The 21,041-nt window shown below is 45.7% G+C and overlaps 1 protein-coding gene across 2 annotated transcripts in view; it reads right to left on the minus strand.

Moving 5' to 3' along the window:
• The window catches only part of LOC101601381 (actin-related protein 2/3 complex subunit 4), a 66,854-nt gene that overhangs the window by 39,337 nt on the left and 6,476 nt on the right, over positions 1–21,041 (minus strand). The window contains exons 3-6 of one of the 2 annotated variants that reach the window (XM_004651463.2): positions 20,576–20,687; positions 16,906–17,001; positions 15,129–15,299; positions 9,803–10,676 (exon numbers count right to left, since the gene is read on the minus strand). In XM_004651463.2, coding sequence (XP_004651520.1) covers positions 10,671–10,676; positions 15,129–15,299; positions 16,906–17,001; positions 20,576–20,687 — 385 coding nt within the window. In that variant the 3' untranslated portion in view covers positions 9,803–10,670. Of the gene's footprint in view, positions 1–113; positions 283–9,802; positions 10,677–15,128; positions 15,300–16,905; positions 17,002–20,575; positions 20,688–21,041 lie in introns of those variants that run through there. The other variant, XM_045133453.1, reaches the window with a different exon arrangement.

Below are 21,041 nucleotides of genomic sequence, written 5' to 3' on the forward strand. Positions count from 1 at the left end.
ATGGGACCCTGTCTGTGCCCCACAGACTTATAAGGTCTCAATTGTAAAATGATGGGGACCAAAGTTAAAGGGCTTGGGAGGGGCAGCTAGTGGAAAAGAAGGAACCTGCTCACCATTGTCTGTGGCATTGCTATCACCCAGCGTTGAGCTATCTGGATCATTCTGGGATGGTGGTAGGATGATGCCTTGGTGGTGGACCATCTTCTTTTCTACCCAGCCCCTCCGACGCAAGAGACACCGGATTACTGGGTAGCAGCCTTGGATCATAAAGATCTTCTTATGCTATAAAGTGAGAGATGGGGACTTGTTCAGTAAGCATTGCCTTGGTGTCAGTCTTATAGGACAAAACAGAGGATGAGACAGTTCTAGTTTTTACATTTAGGGAAGTTTTATATCCCAGCAGAGATGGCTCCTAAATATGGAGAAAAATAAGGATACAAAGTAATCTTTACAATGTATTACTATGTGGTAAACATAAAGAATATGCTTTTTTTTTTTTTTTTTCTTTTTTAGGGAGACAGAGAGAGATAGAGAACTGGCACACCAGGGCCTCAGGCACTGAAATCAAACTCCAGACATTTGCACCACCTAGTGGTCATGTGGGACTTTGCACTTACCTCACCTTTGTGTGTCTGGCTTACATGGTCTGGAGAGTCAAATGTGGGTCCCCAGGTTTTGTAGGCAAGCACCTTAACCTCTAAGCCATCTCTCTAGCCCAGAATATGCATATTATTAGGTAGTTATCCATACCATATTGGTTACCAAACAGACACACAGAGGTCAAATAGCTTCTCAAAAGTTGCATGGTGATTAAGAGAGAGAGAAAGCCCTGGTGTGGTGGCGCACACCTTTAATCCCAACACTCAGGAGGCAGGGGTAGAAGGATCGCTGAGAGTTTGAGGCCACCCTGAGACTACATAGTGAATTCCAGGTCAGCCTGGGCTAAAAAAAAAAAAAGAGAGAGATACATGGTCAATGAAAGTCAGAAAGGAGCTATGAACACATAGCTGAACTAATGGCAGCTCAAGCAGAGGGAACAGCCTGTGCAAAGGTGCAGAAGCCAGTATGAGTAGAGTCTGAACTTAGGGTTTATACAAGAGGCCTAAAGCAATAGGGTAAGCAAGGAAGTACACAATTCAAGGCTGTGCTAGTTAATCTCCAATTGTCAACCTGATAGATTCAGAAGCATGATGGAAACAAGTCTCTGGGAATGTCTGAGGGGTTTTCTAGATTAGGAAAGTGGGCAGCACAACTCCATGGGATGGGGTCCTCAGACTGAATTTTACTTCCTCTATTCAAGAGGAAAGCACATTCATGAGGCAAAGGTAGGAGGATTGTCATGAGTTCAAGGCAACCCTGAGACTACAGAGTGAATCCCAGGTCAGCCTGGGCTAAAAAAAAATGAAGAAAGAGGACTGGATAGATGGCTAGGGTTAAAAGCACTTCCTGTTCAGGCATGAGTGCCTGAGGAAGCCTGAGAGAGTTTTGACACCTACGCAAACAGGTAGGTGTAGCATGCACATCTGTAACCCTACTTCTGTGAGGAACCAGAGAACACCTGGGCTCAAGGGAAAAATAAATAAATAATAAATGTTGGGGCTGGAGAGATGGCTTAGCAGTTAAGGCATTTGTATATGGACCCAGGTTCAATTTCCCAGGACCCACGTAAGCCAGATGCACAAGGTAGTACATGCGTAAGGAGTTTGCAATGCATTCTCTCTCTCTCAAATAAATAAATAATAAATAAATAAATAATAGAGGAAAGCAAGCTAAGAGGTGAGCCAGGATTCATGGTTCTCCACTTCCTGATTGGACTGCATGTGACCAGTTGCCTCAAGATCCTACAGCTTCACCTTGATGGACTGTAACCTTGAACTATATGCAGAAATAAACCATTCCTTTCTTGTTTTTCTGGCATTGAGCCCCAGCATGAAAGTAACTAATACAGAGGCTATGTAGGTTTGGCACTCTACTGCATGAAGAATAGATTGGCCAATCGTTCCATTGTGGAGGCAGACCCTTTGAAGGCTGTTGTAGTTTGTACAATCACAGTATATAGAAGATGGTTATAGTAAAAATTAGGAGGAAGTCAATGGGCTACGACTCATCCTGTGGTGGTTAAAGGCATATGCTTGCAAAACTTGCTGGCATAGGGTCATAGACTACATAGTGAATTCCAGGTCAGCCTGGGCTAGTGCAAAACCCTACCTCAAAAATAAATAAATAAATAAATAAACAAACAAATAAATAAATAAAAAAACAAAAGAAAAAAGGGGGACTGGGGAAATGGCATTTGCCTGCAAAGCCTAAGGACCCAGGTTTGATTCTCCAGGACCCACATAAGCCAGATGCACAAGGAAGCCCACGTGTCTAGAGTTCATATGCAGTGGCTAGAGGCCCTGGCATGCCCATTCTCTCTTTCTCTCTTTCAAATAAATAAATAAAATATTTTCTTAAAAAAGGAAAAAGATCACACATGCTGAAATCTGATTTTCTTTTTCAGAAGGTAGGGAGACCAGAGGAGATAAACCACCCCTCACACCTCAGCCAAGACCCAAGTGAAACAACAGAGGAATTGTGGAGATGAGCAAGAGTCACTTCCATGGTGAACCTGACAATCAGTGCCAGGGTGAAAGCTATTCAACACCTACCAAAACAGAGATCCAGAGCTCATCACTGAAGTAGACTTAAAACACGCCCACCATCGCTCGGAGAATTGTTCAGAAAAGATTATAAGAGCCACAGGTTGGTAAATCATACCCAGAGGTATTGCCACCCTGCCCATGCAGCAAGAACTGACAGCGCTCTCACAATGTGTAGCCCACAACTCCATGGTGAGTACCAGAAACATAGCTAAGGAGAGCCCTCAGTGGAATGGGGGCAAGGAGGAAGGAAGGAAAAGATGGTACCAACACATGATGTATCCATAACAAGTCTGTTTTTAGTTAAAAAATAAATAAATAAAAAAGAATAGAGAGGAGAGGAAGGGAGGAGAAGAGAGAGGAAGAGTAGAGGAAAGAGTAGAAGAGTAGAGGAAGAGAAGATAGGAAGAAAAGAGGGAAATGAGAGGAGAGCAGAAGAAAGAAAAGGGAAGGGAAGGTCAGGAGGAAGGGTAAGAAATGAAGGATGAGGGCTGAAGATATGGCTTAGCAGTTAAGCGCTTGCCTGTGAAGCCTAAGGACCCTGGTTCGAGGCTCAATTCCCCAGGACCCACGCATAAGGGGGCGCACGCGTCTGGAGTTCATTTGCAGTGGCTGGAGGTCCTGGCATGCCCATTCTCTCTCTTTCTCTGACTCTTTCTCTCTGTCTGTTGCTCTCAAATAAAGAAATAAAAATAAACAAAAAAAAATAGATGAAGGATGAGGGCTGGAGAGATGGCTTAGAGGTTAAGGCACTTGCCTACAAAGCCTAAGGAGCCAGGTTTGATTCCCCAGTACCCATGTAAGCCAGCTGCACAAGGTGGAAAATTTGTCTGGAGTTTCTTTGCAGTGGCTAGAGCCCCTGGCATGCCCACTCTCTCTCTCAAATGAATTTTTTAAAAGCATGTGGAGTGGTGGGTGGGGTAGCTGGAGAGATGCCTCTCAGGTAAAGCACTTGCCTGTAAAGCGTAATCACCAGAGTTCGATTCCCCAGTACCTACATGAAAGCCAGATGCACAAAGTGGCACATGTGTCTGGAGTGCATTTGTAGCACCTAGAGGCCCTGGTGTGTCCATTCTCTCCCTCTCTCTCTTTATCTCTCTGCTAGGTGTGGTGATGCATGCTTTTAATCCCAGCACTTGGGAGACTGAGGATCATTGTGAGTTTGAAGCCAGCTTGAGACTACAAAGTGAATTTCAGGTCAGTCTGGAGTAGAATAAAACCCTATACCGAAAAACAAAACCAAAAAAAAAAAAGGAAAGAAAAGAAAGATTGTAAGAGCCATAGGGTGGGAAGGAGCATCCTGAGGCATTGTTCCCTGCCTCGCCCCCACACAGACTGACTGTCCCTCGGTGGAATAAGGGCCGGGGAGAGGGTATATAAGAGGATAACACAAGGGGAATGGAACCAACACACGATTTGTTCATAAAGTTCATAATTTCTAAAAAGATTCATCCAGCTGAGCCAGGCATGGTGGCCCAAACCTTTAATCCCACCATTTGGGAGACTGAGGTAAGAAGATTGCTGTGAGTTCAAGGGTAGCCCAAGACTATATAGTGAATCCCCGGTCAGCCTGAGCTAGAACAAGACCTACCTTGAGAAACAAAACAAAATTCATCCTGGAAGGAGAGATAATGATTGATCTGGCTCTACAAATTGGAGGACGGGTTAAAAAAAACTGGATTAACAGGATTGGGCACGAAAATAGAAGTATGGTTTAGGACACAAGTGTGAAATGCTTGAGAGCTCACTGGGTGGAGAAATCCAGCAGAAGGCTGGATCTTCAGGGTGGTGAGCTGGAAGCCAGGTAGGAGAGGGCATGTACAGGGCATAGCATGCTGCCTGGACTCCCAGCCCAGGCCAGGAGGTAGGCATGGGAAGGCACACAGGAAACCACTAATGTCTGGCAATTGAATAGCAGAATTCAGGAAGGGAGCAAGGAAAACTAAGAGTGCAGTCAGCCATGTGAAGAGTGTGGGGCACCGGTGCATAACACGGGGTACTCCAGCAAGAGGTCAGTAAAGGGCTTCAGGACTTGCTCCTTACAGGCCACCCCTGGAGACCTGAGAGTGGTTTCCAATGGGAATGGGATAGAAGGGCAGGGAACAGGGCAGGGCAAAAGGAGCTGAAGAGTGAATCCCAGATAAGACCATTCTACCAAGTTTAGCCCGGAAGGGAAAGTGAAATGCGGAGGCACTTAAAAGACGGATTGTAAGAAAAGGTCTAACCCAGGCTGGCCTCAAATTTGTGGTAATCCTCCCACCTCAGCCTCCCAGAGTGCTGGGATCAGAAAGTAGGCTACCATGCACGTGACCTTCTTAGGGACATGAGAAATGAGAACTTGAATCACACCACTCTCCATCCCTTCCAACCTTGATAGCTGTCTCCACGTGGATTTTGGCATTTATGAACCGGCCCATCTGGTGAGGTGTCTTGGCGAGTCCTAGCCAGAGGACAAGGGAACCTGCAGAGATGTGAAATAAGGACATGGTAGGCTGGAAGCTTAGCCTAGGGGCCTTTCTGGCTCCTCTGGCTTTCTTGTGCCCCTTCTCTTCCTTTGGAAGTTCAATCTCTGCCACTCTTCTTACACGCCCATTCGCTCCACCCCCAAGTCTTCTCCCCATAGCCATCAGGACTTGGGCTGTCGGACCTCACCATCCTGAGGAGGCAGCGGATCATCCAGTTCCGGGGTGCGTGAGGGGTCGACAGGGCAGGGCTCCACAGAGTCCGGGGCCTGGGTGCCAAAGGCGAGTGTCTCACGGGTGCTGCCTAGGTGGCATGCATTGGCACGACTGCAATACCAGCGACTGCCGCCAGAGCGCACACCTGGGCTGAGGCGGGTCCCCTCCATAGCCACCGCCGCAGGGCTAGATAACTGGGGTGTAGCTCTGAAGGCGGGAGCTTCCTTGACCAGCTGCATTCGGGGCCGCCCTCCTGGGTGTAGCAGGTGGCCCCAGGCCCCAGGGGCCCAGTGCTCAGAAGCAGCGCTGCCCCTGGGACCTGCATTCGCCACTAGCAGCCCGCAGCCTTCCAGCCCAGCTGCCCTGCCTCTCGCAGCTGAGGCCTCTGTTCTGGCTCTGTTTCCTGTTGCCTAGGAAACTGTTCCCTGGCACAATCACTCAGGTGAAAGGTTCGAGAGCTGCCAGGGCTTCACACTAAGAGCACCGGGTGGACTAGTGTTACTACGTACATCCTGTATTCAGCAGTTCAGATGGCCCAGTGCTCTTGGCTCAGGGTTAGGATCTGTCACGTGGTCCCTGCCCTCAAGGAGTTTAGAGCTCAGTGTGAGGAAACAAAACGATAGCAACAGAAATACATATACTGTAAGGGCAGTGAACAAACAATGAGCTGAACCCTGCAAGGGGGCACCCATTAGGGAAGGTAGTCAAGAATGTCTAGGAAGAGTTGACAGTTAAACTAGAGCCACCAAGTGAAGAATATGCAGAGGAACCCTTCTCAGCAACAGACATGGAGAGTCTGCAAACCTTTCTGGGGCATTAAATGCAACTGGTGTGGCTCGATTAGGCTTGCAGAACCTGACAGGCAGGGACAGTAAGGTTATGTTAGGGGATAAGTAGGAAAGCCAGCCGGGCATGGTGGTGCACACCTTTAATCCCAGTACTCAGGAGGCAGAGGTAGGAGGATCGACGAGAGTTCAAGGCCATCCTGAGACTACACAGTGAATTCCAGGTCAGCCTGGGCCAGAGTGAGACCCTACCTCGATAAACAAAAACAAAATAATAAAAATAAAAAATATTTATTTTGGAACTCACTATGTAGTCTCAGGGTAGCCTCCAACTCATGGCGCTCCTCCTACCTCTGCCTCCTGAGTGCTGGGATTTAAGGCATGCACCACCATGCCCAGCCCAAAACATTTTTTAAAAAGTTACAAGGAGGGACTAGAGATGGCTTAGGGGTTAAAGATGCTTGCTTACAAAGCCTGATGCCTGCTTCAATTCCCCAGTACCCATGTAAAACCAGATACACAAAAGTGGTACATGCATCTGGAGTTCATTTGCAGTGACAGGAGGCTCTGGTGCACCCACTTTCTCTAATAAGTATCTTTTTAAAAAAATTTACAGGGAGCCAGGTATGGTGGCACACACCTTTGTTCCAGCACTTGGGAGGCAGAAATTTGCAGAACACAAGGTGTTGGAGGCCAGCTGGGGACTACAGAGCAATTAAGACTGCCTCAAAAACAACAACAACAACAACAACAACAAAACGCTGCAAACCAACTCCAGACGCATGTGTCCCCTGTGCATCTGACTTATGGGGTCCTAGGGAATCAAACCTGGGTCCTTTGGCTTTGCAGGCAAACACCTTAACCACAGCCACCCCTCCAGCCCAGACCTCACTTTTTAAACACTCTCACAGAACTCTATCATCACTGTTAAGGTTTGGTGTTGGGCACATAATTACTACACTCTAGCAGTGGCTATTCAAGCAGAGTCCAGGGAAGAGTATCCCAGGCCAAGAACTTAGTTCTAGTGACAAGGCAGTTAGATCCTCCATCCTACCAGGTGAGCCCAACAGAGATGCCCTTTCCCAGTTTCCATTTGGCTTGTAACTGGGCTTTCTAAATGACAGTTCCCAGGAGAAAAATGGTTGGCAGCCACCCAGTCTGTCCTAAGCCTGCAAATCTAAGTTTTAGAATCTTTGAACCCTGGGAGATAAATTCCTGACAAAGCAGGGTTCTGGCTGGCTCACCAGGACTAGGCTGTCTTGTAAGGGTTGAATGACCAGTTTCTATTCCCTCTTGGGTCATTTAGCTCAGTCTCTACAAAGCATGTACCCAGAAAGCCCAAATGATGCAACAAGGCAAGAGATCACAGAGGTAGTGTCATAAAGGGTACAGCAGTTCAAATGCTCCCTCTCTCAGCCTTTGAAAAAGACCCCTTTGAGGCCTGAGCATGAGCTCAGCCATAGGCTTGCTTAATATGCTCAAGTCCTGGGGTCAATAACAGCACTGAAAAAACAATTTTTTTTTTTTTTTTTTTTTGGTTTTTCATGGTAAGGGTTCGCTCTAGCCCAGGCTGACCTGGAATTCACTATGTAGTCTCAGGGTGGCCTCGAACTCAAGCAATCCTCCTATCTCTGCCTCCTTAAGTGCTGGGATTAAAGGCATGTGCCACCATGCCTGGTCGGAAAAAAAAAACCTTTTTAACCTCCCCCCAAAAAAAATATTCCTTTGGCTGGGCATTGGTGGTTCATGCCTTTAATCTTAACATTTGGGAGCTAAGGAAAGAGGATCTCTGCAAGTTTGGGGGCCACAGGGTAGTTCCACGCCAGCTGGGAACAGAATGGAACCATGTCTCAAAAAAACTAAAAACCTGGGCTGGAGAGATGGCACAAGCACCTGGAGTTAAGTTTTCAGCGGCTGGGAACCCTGGTGCACCCATTGCTGCTCTCTCTCTCAAATAAAAGGTTATTTTTTAAAGACCTTAAAAGAAAAAAAAAAAAAAAAAGCCAGGGCTGGAGAGATGGCTTAGTGGTTAAAGGTGCTTGGCTTGCAAAGTCTGAGAGCCTGGGTTCAAGTACCCAGTACACATGTAAAGCCAGTGCAAAAAGTGGCACATGCATCTGTTCATTTGTAGTGGCTAGAGGCTCTGGCACACTCATTCTCTTTCTGCTTGCAAGTAAATAAAAATATTTTTTTTTAAAGCCCAAACCAAAATATTCCTTTAGCCAGCTGGAAAACTCATAGGTTATTTTTTTCTTTTTGTTATTTTTATTTATTTATTTTCTAGGTAAGATCTCACTCTAGCCCAAGCTGACCTGGAACTCACTTATGTAGTCTCAGGGTGGCCTTGAACTCATAGTGATCCTCCTATCTCTGCCTCCCAAGTGTTGGGATTAAAGGCATGAGCCACCATACCCAGCTTCTTATTTTTTTTTTAAATAGTTTTTTGTCCATTTTTTATTTATTTATTTGAGAGCAACAGACACAGGGAGAAAGACAAATAGAGGGAGAGAGAGAGAATGGGTGCACCAAGGCTTCCAGCCACTGCAAACGAATTCCAGACGCATGCGCCCCCTTGTGCATCTGGCTAATGTGGGACCTGGGGAACCAAGCCTCGAACTGGGGTCCTTAGGCTTCACAGGCAAGCGCTTAACCGCTAAGCCATCTCTCCAGCCCCCAGCTTCTTATTTTTTAAGACAGGATCTCACTCAGTAGTCCACGCTGGCTGGTATTCCCAAGTATTGTACAAATATGAACTACCAAACCTGCCTCAAGACCAAGCATCCTCAAAGCTGTTTCTGACACTCTCTCTCCTATAAATATACCCTTCATCATCCCCAGACTCCAACAGTAAACACAAAATATTTCATGCACCTGTTTTAAAGACATAGCTTCTACTGGATCGTTCCATTTTCTCAAAGTAGGTCAAATGCCATTACCAATGCCTGAAACACTGGAAGTTAAAATAGCCTGGATACTGAGCTGGGGGAGTGGTCAACTAGTGTTACTTCAGAGCCCGTGTGGAAGGGACTGGGTTATGGCTATGTAGTCATCATTTCCACTTTACACATTAAGAAACTTGAGACACAGAATACAACTTACCCCAAAATCAGCAACAAAGTCAGGACTCAAATACTTTTTTTTGGTTTGGTTTTTTTTTTTACCTTAGAGTCAATGAGTAGACCTAGCACACTTCGATGTAACTTTCTTCAGCACTGTTAAGGATAACTGTTACTAGCTACTTGTAGCAACTTAGTACTTGAAATGTCACCAGTGAGAATGAGGAAGCAGATCTTCCTTCACTTAATTATAATGATCAAAATTTAGATAGCTACATGTGGATAGTAATTACTGTATAGCACAGGCAGACATTAAGTCTACTGTTGCCAGGCTGGGAGATTTGGAGCAAGTTACTGTATATATTGTGACATCTGTTTCCTTATCCACAAAATAGGATCATATTCTGAGGTTACCGTCTAGCCCAAATGAGAGCATTACGTGAAAAACATGAAAGCTCTATAAAGTCAGAGTATTTTCAGAAATGAACAGTTTCTGGGCTACAGTGAAGGAGGTCTCTGAGCTGGGCCTCTGGCAGAGGACAAAAAACTGTCTCATAGGGAGCTCCAGACCCCTACCAGCCACAGAGCCCTGGGGTATAATTAAACACCTACTTTTCACATACATACACAGAGCACAGACCTCATGCAGCCCCAATGGGGCAAAAAGAAACTTTAATTAGGGGAGGGAGGATCCACCAGAATCACAGGAGACAGTGAGCTTGGGAGCAGAGGAGCCAGAGCAGGGAGAGGCTTGGCCAGGAGCTCTGGGGGACTCACCTCCACCTTGAGGGAAGGCACCGCACCCAGACAAGGCAAGATATGGCGCCTCTCAGATGGGAGGCGTCAAGCAGCCCCTGCAGCCAAAGGGTTCCTGGCTTTTGGGCTCCAGCTGCTAGGCCTGGCTGTCACTCATGATTCAGCCCTTGTCCCCAACCAGTGTTGGGTGGCCATCTTTAGGCAGAGCTCAGGAAGCTGGCAGAGGGTCCCCGCCACCGCTACTGGGCCCAATGAGGCTAGTGAATAAGACAGCAAGGAATCTGAAACTTTCCTTTCTCACCACCTGGGGTGGCATGGGGAAAACAGTCGCCTTCTGGCTCCAGGCCCGCCCAGACCCACAGCGACCAATAAGGTACAATCACTGGGACCAGTCACAGCCACTGGAGGTGGAGGTTTGTTTAAAAAAAAAAAAAGACAAAAAGGTTACAGTCTCCTACAAGCACAGAGTTTAAGTTTCAAGATCTTTAAAAAAAAAAATCCTGGCCCAGGGGACTGAACATCAGAAGCCAGCCTGACCAGGCACATGTGGCCTTGGGGCAGGTCCACTGCTGCTTTCTTGCCCAGCTGCAAGCACACCACCCCCTCCCGCATTGAATGCCCACCCGACCCAGCTCCCCGCTGCCACTGCTGCTGCTTCTGCTGCCACCGCTCCAGTGACTCCAAGACGCCTTTGCAGACACGCAGAGACACAGGGAAGGCTGAGGGGAAGGCCACGAGATCCAGCCAGGTGGATTAAAACTGTCAAGAGAGAACCAGACAGAGAACGGTGGTTGTTACTGTATCCAGGTGAGTGGGCTCCAGGGAGGCTGGCTGAACCACCACTGTGATTCCAACTCTGAGAGGCCAAGCAAGTATCACAGTACCTCATGAGAATACACTTCACTTAATCAGCCCTTAAGCAGTGACTACCATCACTGACCTGAAACCCACCACTGGACAAGTCAGAAGACTGAAGTGTTGAGGGTTCCCCACAGTTCTCCACACATAACTTTTCTGCCTTGTCGAGTGCTTGATTGCATTAGAGCTGCCTTCAGACATGGTAGAGCTACACATAAAGAGCTTGGGCACTCAGTGAGTCAAGGGGAGAGGGGCCTAGGATCTGGTACTTTGTGTCATGCTCTGGGTGATCCTCTGACCAGGATGGGCCTGAGAAATGCTTTCAGCTCAAATACTCGTCATGGTGCAGAGAATAATCATCAGTATTTGATAGACCACAGACTATCAAGAGCAAAGGACTGAGCACAGTGCAAGACTGGCCACGTGGTATTCAAGACTATGAATGAGTTGCCAACTTTTTTTTCTGAGGTACGGTCTCATTCTAGCTCAGGCTGAACTAGAATTCACTAGGTAGTCTCAAGGTGGCCTCAAACTCAGATCTATCCTCCTACCTCTGCTTCCTGAGTGCTGGGATTTAAGGCATGCACCATCATAGCCGGCTAGTTGCCAATTTTATTTTATTTTTAAATATATATTTTATTAATTTATTTGAAAGAGAGAAAGAGGCAGAGAGAGAGGGAGAGAATGGGTGTGCTAGGGCCTCTAACCACTGCAAACAAACTCCAGATGCATGTGCCATCTTGTGCACCTGGCTTATGTGGGTCCTGGAAAAATCAAACCAGAATCCTTTGGCTTTACAGGGAAACATCTTAACCACTAAGCCATCTCAACAACCCTAGTTGCCAATTTTAAATACACACCAGACTCCACATACAGATCCACACAGGATTCATACAAAAGTTTTGGGCTAGTCTGATTATGTAAACCTGTATCCCAACATCTATGGAGGCTGAGATAGGAGGTTCGTAAATTCAAGGTTTGCCTGAGCTATAGAAAAATGCTGTCTTAAAATCCAAAATAAAGCCAGATGTGGTGACAATGCTCCTATGAGTTCGATGCCACCCCGAGACAGGCAAGCTGAGCTACAGTGAGACCCTACTTCAAAAAAAAAAAAAAAGGGAAAAGGACAGCTGGAGATAGAACTCAGTGGTAAAAATGCCTGCATAGCATGGACAAGGCCCTAGATTCAATCCCTATTCTTGAAAAAAGGGGGAGGGACACCAGGAATAGATGGTAAGACCCTATTGCTAAAGACTCCATGTATTTGGGCTGCAAGGCCACTGAAAAATCTTGCTGGAACTGAGCTGATAACCTCCTCCATGTAGACCAGCTGACAGAAAGCTGGAAGAAGCCATTCTGCATGCAGTTCAATGGGAGAAAGAGAACTCACCAGTGAAGATACTCAACAGTGGACACTGCAAGCCTTATATTTGGCCAGGCAGGGCAAATGAGCCAACAGGTGCAATAGTGGCACATCTACCATGGTGGAAACCAATTGCCCTCTAATTGGACTGAAGGCTGGTTCTATGGGAGGGAATACATTCCTGATATTGAAAACTTACAACGGGTAGTCATGAGCCCTAGGGGTATAACGTCTGCTGCTGTCTGGCTAAAAGTATATACTACGCTTACCAAACTGCCCAGTAAACACTTCTCTTCATGTTCATACCCATATACTAATGCTATTCTCACTTTTGGTAGAGAACCTTCTCTTTTCAGATGGCAGTGACCCTGGGATGACTCAGAAGGTATCATGGTGCTGGAAAGAAGTGACAGGAGTGCTTAGTACTACAATATCTCTATCACACCTTCCAAGGCTCAGGGTCCATTGCGGAAGACATGGCATTAAGAATGTAAGAGCCAAAGGAAGGGTAGGACTCCTTACAATATGCTCCCCCCAGACACAGAATGGCCTGGATATCCATGACCTCACAGTGCCTGACACTACCTACACAAGACCATCACAACAGGAGGAAAAGATAGTGACATCAAAATAAAAGAGAGACTGATTGAGAGGGCGGAGGGGATATGATGGAGAATGGAGTTTCAATGGGGGAAGTGGGAGGAGGGAGGGCATTAACATGGGGTATTTTTTATAATCATGGAAGCTGTTAATAAAAGTTTGAAATTTAAAAAAATATATCTGCAGAGGGCTGGAGAGATGGCTTAGCGGTTAAGCGCTTGCCTGTGAAGCCTAAGGACCCCGGTTCGAGGCTCGGTTCCCCAGGTCCCACGTTAGCCAGATGCACAAGGGGGCGCATGCATCTGGAATTCGTCTGCAGTGGCTGGAAGCCCTGGGGCACCCGTTCTCAACCTCTCTCTCTCTCTCTCTGTCTCTTTCTCTCTGTGTCACTCTCAAATAAATAAATAATGAACAACAACAACAAAAATTATCTGCAGAGACAGACAGATACGTCGAGACAGAGAAAATGGGCACACCAGGGCCTTCAGCCACTGCAAATGACCTCCAGATGCATGTGCCACTTTGTCTATCAGCTTTACCTAGGTACTGGGGAATTAAACTCAGGTCATTAGGTTTTGCAGGCAAACACCTTAACCATTGAGCCATCTCTCCAGCCCCATGATGTTTTTTTAAAATCGCATTAACTCTTAGAAATGTAATTATTCATGGAAAATGTTAATAAAAATTAAAAAAAAAAGAAATGTAATTATTGATGAGCATGGTGTTGCACACCTTTAATTTTAGCCCTTGAGACGGTGAGGTAGAAGGATCGCCTTCAGATTAAGGCCAGCCTGAGGCTCAAGAATTCCACTGGGCTGTACAGATAGCTCAGTAGTTAAGGCACCTGCTTGCAAAGTCTGATGGGCAGGGCTTAATTCCCCAGCACCCATCTAAAGCCAGATATACAATGTGGCACATGCATCTGGAGTTAGTTTGCAGCTGCTAGAGGCCCTGTTGAATCCATTCTCTCTCTGTCTGCAAATAAAGAAATATATGAACTTAGCTGGGTGTGGTGGCGCACACCTTTACTCCCAGCACTCAGGAAGCAGAGGTAGGAGGATCGCTGTGAGTTCGAGGCCACCCTGAGACTACATGGTAAATTCCAGGTCAGCCTGGGCTAGAGTGAGACCTTACCTGAAAAAACCAAAAAACCCAACCAACCAACCAACCATAAATGAAATGACTGACTACTGAATGAGAAAGCTAAATAGTAAATTAGGACAAGAGCTATCTTCCCCTTGGTTGAACAAACCTAGAGGCCTCTTTGTCCTATGGTCAAAAACTTTGGTGCTACCAAACATAAAGTTTGTAGGGTACCAGAGGTGCTCTCATGTTCTCTCAAAGTTCAACCACTGTGAAAGGTGAACATCAGTAGCATCCTCATTTCAGAACTGAAGCAGCTGAGGTTTTAGTTGTGACATGTCTGAATAGGCAGGCAAGTCAGAGTGACACCAGGTGGTCTGACTGGTGAGCATGCTGAACAAACTCTACCTTCTGCGGATAGCATACTGAGTTTGTACACTGCCACCTGCAGGGCAATTAAAGGCCAGGGGAAGCGGGAGTAACTTCCATCTTTAGGAATCTAGCTCCTTCTGGGCTGTGCCTGTGTGTACTGGGAGGAATAAACACTAACCCTACCATCTAGAGATCAGTCAATGCTGAGTGGAACATATCCACAAACTGAATAGTTTGGAAGAGGAGGAAAAAATAAGCAGTATGTCCTGAATATCTAAACAAGAGCAACTATGTTATTAGTTCCTCAATGTAAACAAGCTCAAGAGACTGCAATCCTCTCTGTCAGATGACCACAATCATGATTTCAAGCCTGAGAAACAGACGATGAAGAAAAATATTTAAGTCTATTTGAAAGTGTAATTATACAATGATTAATTGACATGTATTCCCAGAAAATTCACATGTACCCTCAGATTTGAACTAAAATAGGTAGGGACTATGCAGATCTATATAGATATTGTAAGACAGAGAATTAATGTCCAAGTTCCCCTAACAGGCATCCCAGATATCTAGAAATGGAAAATACCAGCTGGGCGTGGTGACACACACTTTTAATTTCAGCACTTGGGAAGCAGAGGTCGGAGGATCACCATGAGTTTGAGGCTACCGTGAGACTAGTGAATTGGTCCAGGTCAGCCTGAGTTACAGTGAGGTCCTACCTAGAAAAACAAAAACAAAAACAAAAACAAAAACAAAAACAAAAACAAAAACAAAAACGAAAAAAGAAAGAAAGAAAGAAAAGAAAAAGAAAGAAAATGCCCTGCAGCTCTCAAAGATGAATCTTGCACCAGAGGTCCAAGGGGGCCTCAGGAAATATGAGGAGCACAAAACCCACAGCTCCTTCCACTTCCAGCAGAGCAGAAAGTCCTACTCACATTCTTAAGGAATTCCTCAGCCACGATGCGTGCTCGGGCATTGACTGACAGCTTCATCTCACTAATCTCCTTGTCGATCTCCTCCATGAAGTGAATCACAAAGTCCACCAACTTGTGTTTGTACATCTGCTCTGTGTGGAAGTTGGTGATCAGAAAGCTGATGTCATATCCCTAGCAAAGAAAGCCAGCAGGGAAGAGAAATAAGAAATTAGCACCTTAGGGAGACTTGGCTGGCCAGATCTTCTCCACTTACCTAAAAGCTTATAGTGGGTTATTAATCCTCTACCAAGGTACATGCTTTTCAGTCAGCAGCCTACCTGCTCAAGGATCGCATGGGTGTCTGTGTACATTTGATTTGCATAACTGAACCCACTTCAGAATTTTGTGTATGTCAGATGTCTCAGGAAGACTGGCACAAACAACCCCACATCCAAAATTAGTCAAGGACAGAGGCTGAGGAGATGACTCAGTGAATAAAGTGCCTCCTGGGCAAGTTTGACTCCTAGAAATTGAGTCTCTAGCATCCATGTAAATATCACATGTGCATGTTAGCCTGCTTTAACCCCAGTGTTCTCAGGAGGTGTACACACAGCTGGGCATGGTGGTGCTCGCCTTTAATCCCAGCACTTGGGAGGCACAGAGGAGGCTCGATCTGAGTTCAAGGCAACCTTAAGACTACACAGTGATTTTCCAGGTCAGCCTGGGCTAGAGTGAGACCCTACCTCGAAAAACCAAAAAAAATAAAATAAAACTGTGCCAGGCATGGTGGCTCAAACCTTTAATCCCAGCACTAGGAAGGTAGAGGTAAGAGGATCACTGTGAGTTTGAGGCCAGCTTGGGACTACTGAATGAGTTCTAGGTCTGCCTGAGGTGGAGTGAGACCCTACCTCAAAAAGAAAAACAAAAAACTACGTGTGAAGCCGGGCATGATGGCATACACCTTTAATCCCAGCACTCGGAAGGCAGAAGTAGGAGGATCACTGTGAGTTCAAAGGTACCCTGAGACTACATTGTGAATTCCAGGTCAGCCTGGACTAGAGTGAAACCCTACCTCGGGGGTTGGAGGGGAATGGGGGAGTGTGTGTGTGTGTGTGTGTGTGTCTCTGTGTCTATATATATATATGACACACACACACACACACACACATACATACAAAAATGAGTCAAGGGCAAATAAAAGGAATTCACATCTTGTTCCAGAAGAAAACAGAAGAGGTGACAATGGAAGAGAGGTGGCCCTGGGTTTTTTTGTTGTTGTTGTTGTTTTTCGAGGTAGGGTCTCACTCTGGTCCAGGCTGACCTGGAATTAACTATGTAGTCTCAGGGTGGCCTCGAACTCTCGGCAATCCTCCTACCTCTGCCTCCCGAGTGCTGGGATTAAAGGCATGCGCCACCACACCCGACAACCTGGGTCTTTTACTATGGGAGAATGTGTGAGAATCTGATTACCCTGAGTGCCCCTCCCAGAGACTAGAACTAGGACAAAGAGAGCGAATTTGGCTGATGTGAGGTATGGTGGCTGTTTAGCCACTGAGGATATTTTAAGTTAACCTGGCATGGAGTTTGCAAAGATTTAAGTACACAGTTGTCAACAAATGACCCAATGTTTCCTATGGCTTTTACAGGCTAAGTTCTGTTGGTGACAGAGCTCAGGAAGGTTCTGTTTCAATTGTGATACAGGGTCTGGAATATAGCCCAGGCTGAATGCCCCGTACTCAGGAAGGGCACCTCATGATAAAACCCTAAGGACTGAGTATACAGACCCACATGATCTTACCTCCACTGGTTTTCTTCGAAGGATAAAGAAGTTCTCTGCTCGCATCATCATAAAGCGCATAAATTTATGGCATAAAATCTTCTCAATCTCATCAGCCTGGTAAGAACAAAGGAGAAAGATGGCTCTTAATGCTGATAGCCTAAGCCTGTTAGCCTGGTTTTCTGTTCCTGACTCTAATACTTTCCAGACTCACTGGACACATGTGTTTGATACTGAGAGGAATGACTGCTGAACTTTGAACTGTGGCACTTCAGTATCTATGTTAGGGCTACTCTAATGTAATGAGACATTCCTGTCTGGCAAGGTAATTCAGGCAAACCAGTGTTATTAGCTGTCAGAGCCCATCCCTATATTCACTGCTATCTTTCCTTTCTCACTTCACTAGTTCTCAAAGTGGGTGGCTCATATCTCCTGAGGTATCACAAACTTAGGGCAGGTCTACTTTAACAACACCCAACAGCAAACAATTCCCAGTTTCCCCCTTTTTGATTTACTTCAGTATTTCTGAAGGAATTCTGGGGCTAGAGAGATGTCTTAGTGGTCAGGGCTCTTGCTTATAAGCCTGATGGTCCAGATTTGAATCCCTAGGACCCACATAAAGCCAGATGTATAAGGTGGTGCATGTATCTGGAGTTTGTTTACAGTGGCAAGAGGCCCTGGCATACCTATTCTCTCTCTCTGGTTGCAAATAATAAAAAGTAAATTTGCCAGGTGAGGTGGCACACACCTTTAATCCCAGCACTTGGGAGGCAGAAGTAGGAGAATTGACATGAGTTTGAGGCCACTCTGAGACCACATAGTGAATTCCAGGTCAGCCAGGACTACAGTGAAACCCTACCTCAAAATAAATCAATCAATATATAAATATTTTAAAAATTAAAAAAAAAAAAAGGTCTCGCCAGGGTGGAGGCACACGCCTTTAATCCCAGCACTCAAAGGTAGAAGTAGGAGGATTGCTGTGAGTACAAGGCCACCCTGAGACTACATAGTGAAGTCCTGGTCAGCCTGAACTAAAGTAAAATCATACCTGGGGGGGGGGGGGAATGTGGAGCTAGAAATGAGTGCTAGAATGCTGGTAGTTATCTCCTAGCACATGTTAACTTTCCTGTTTTGTTTTGTTTTTTTTTCCCTTTGAGGTACAGTCTCACTCTAGCCCACAGGCTGACCTGAATTTAATTCCCTATGTATTCTCAGACCAGCCTGGAATCATACCAATCCTCCTATCCCCGCCTCCTGAATGCTGGGTTTAAAGGCCTTCGCCACCACACTTCCATCTTAACAGAAGACCTAAAGAGTTGGAGCTTTCAGTAGGCAACAGTATCTAATCTGAATTTAGCAACATTGTTGTGTTTTGGTTGGTTGTTTTTAGAGCTGCTCTTCAATGTGACAAGTAATACTGTTTTTCCACTTACAAAACAAAGTTTTCTTTTTCATGCTTAAGTAAAAGAATGTAAGTCAAGTTTGTCTGTCTGGAGTCAGGGTCTCAATCTAGCCCAATCTAACCTACAACATCTGCTCTGTGTGGAACAGCATGTTGGCCTCCAACTTACAGCTATCCTCCTATCTCAGCCTCTTATGTGCCAGGATTGAAGGGATATGCCACCAAGCACGGCTGTAAATACATTTTTTTAACAATCTGAGAAAAATATATTTACTTACTTGAGAGAAAGAGGCAGATTAGGAGAGAGAGAGAGAGAGAGAATGGGGGCTGGAGAGATGGCTTGGCGATTAGGGCACTTGCCTGCAAAGGCAAAGGACCTAGGTTCAATTCCCCAAGACCTATATCCCAGATGCACAAGGTGGCGCACATGCATCTGGAGTTTGAGTGGGTGGGGGCCCTGGCACACCCATTCTTTCTCTCTCTCTCTCTCAAATAAATAAATAAAAATAGAATTTTTTTTTTTTTTGAAAAGAGAGAGAATGGGCATGCCAGGGCTTCCAGCCGCTGCAAATGAACTCTAGACGCATGTGCCCCCTTGTGTATCTGGTTTATGTGGTCCTGGGGAATCAAACCTGGGTCCTTTGGCTTTGCAGGCAAGTGTCTTAACCACACTTCAGCCCTAAAAATCCATTTTTAAAGCTGTGAAGTAAATAATCACCCACACAAGGGATACATAAGCAAGGCAAGATTCACAGAGTGTTGGGAATGACAGATGTTTACAAAATACTGCCTGAGGAAACACAAGAAATGTTTGCTGTTGTTATTTTAATATTTTTATCTATTTGTTTTGTGACAGTGAATGGGTGTGCCAGGGCCTCTTATAGCAGCAAATGAACTCCAGATCCATGAGCCACATTGTACATCCAGCTATATGTGGGCACTGGGAATTGAACCCAGGTCAGCACCTTTAATCTCTAAACCATCTCTCCAGCCCTAGTACTTTCTTTTCTAAAGGGCAGCTTTAGAAATTCATATCAGCCAGATGTGGTGGCTCAAGTCTTTAATTCAGTCTGAGGTAGGAGGATTTCTGTAAATTCAAGGTAATGTGGGCTACCAAGTGTGTTCTAGGTTAGCCTGGGTTAGAGTGAAGAGTGGAAGGGAGGTGAAGGAAGGAAAGAGGGAAGGGGAAGAAAGAAACCAGTTTAGGGTTGGAGAGATGGTTTAGCAGTTAAGGTGCTTGCCTGTGAATCATAAGAACCTAGGTTCAACTCCCCAGAACCCATCTAAGCTAGATGCACAAGGTAAGCTAGATGCACAAGGTGACCCATATGCACAGGTGGGGCATGCAAACAGGTGGCACACACGTCTAGAGTTTGTTTGTAGTGTCTAAGAAACAAAGTAGTCACGTATGGTGATGTACACCTTGAAACCCCAGCACTTGGAGGACTACCTTAAGTTTGAGGCCAGCCAGGTACTACAGAATGGGTTCCAAGTCAACCTGGCTAGAGGCAGACCCTTAAAGGCTGGAGAGATCATCAGCAGTTAAAGGCGCTTGCCTGAAAGCCTGAGTAACATTCCCCAGTACCCACGTAAAGCATGCATCTGTAGTTTATTTATAGTGGCAAGATGCCCTGGCCCACCCTTACTCTCCCTCTCTCATAAATAAATAAATACAAAGAAAAACAAAGAAACTACGGTTATCAAATTGGCATTGCTTTTGCTTAATTTTCTAAGTGGACATAACCCTCATTCCTTAAGAATGTTCTAGGAGCTGGGTGTGGTGATACATGCCTTTAATCCCAGCCCTCAGGAGGCAGAGGTAGGAGGATGGCCATGAGTTCAAAGCCACCCTGAGACTACATAGTGAATTCCAGGTTGGCCTGAGCTAGTGAAACCCTACCTAAAAAAAAAAAAAAAAAAAAGAATGTTCTATGACCTTATACCCAACTAGTTTCATGGCCTTGCCACTAGATTTCCTTATTTTCTAATCAGGGGAAAAGACTATGAAGTAAGATTGCTTTTTGTTTTTGTTTTTCAAGGTAGGGCCTCACTCTAGCCCAGGCTGACCTGGAATTCACTATAGAGTCTCAGGGTGGCCTTGAACTCATGGCGATCCTCCTACCTCTGCCTCCCAAGTGCTGGAATTGCAGGCATGTGCAATCAAGACAGTGCCTATTGATTTGTTCTGTATTACCATTCCAAGTACATTCCACAAGGCAGTCTCTGAACCCACACTCTAACCTTTCAGAAGACAGTCCTCAACACTGGGCCTCTTCCATAGCGACTCACCTGTTTCACAGCGATGCTGACCCGGACAGAGTTGATGGAGCCCTCAATTAGAACCTTTTCCTTCTCATTCCTGCTGATGGTGACAGGCTGCAATAGGAGCTCTTTGCTACTCCTGAAAACAAAATCACAGAGGCCACTGTACAATAAAGGGACAGAACAGCCATGGCAACCAACAACAAGTCCTAGAACCACTATCTGACACCTGTGAGTCCAAGGACTGCTAAGAAAGGCCAAGGAGTATGTTTACCAGCAGAAACAGCACAGGCTCTAGGGTCAGAGTGAAAAGGTTTTGAAATCCAGCCTTCGGTTGCCTTCTTTAGGCAATACACCCTGTTGGAATTCAATTTCCTCATCTGTGAAATGAATGAATTTTATTTCAAAGGGTGAGGTTGGAGAAACCAAAAAGGACCAAGTGCCTAATAATGCTCTATTTTATTTTATTTGAGAGACAGAGGAAGAGAGAGAG

Source organism: Jaculus jaculus, chromosome 14, assembly GCF_020740685.1.
Source record: "Jaculus jaculus isolate mJacJac1 chromosome 14, mJacJac1.mat.Y.cur, whole genome shotgun sequence".
Taxonomy (NCBI): Eukaryota; Metazoa; Chordata; class Mammalia; order Rodentia; family Dipodidae; genus Jaculus; species Jaculus jaculus.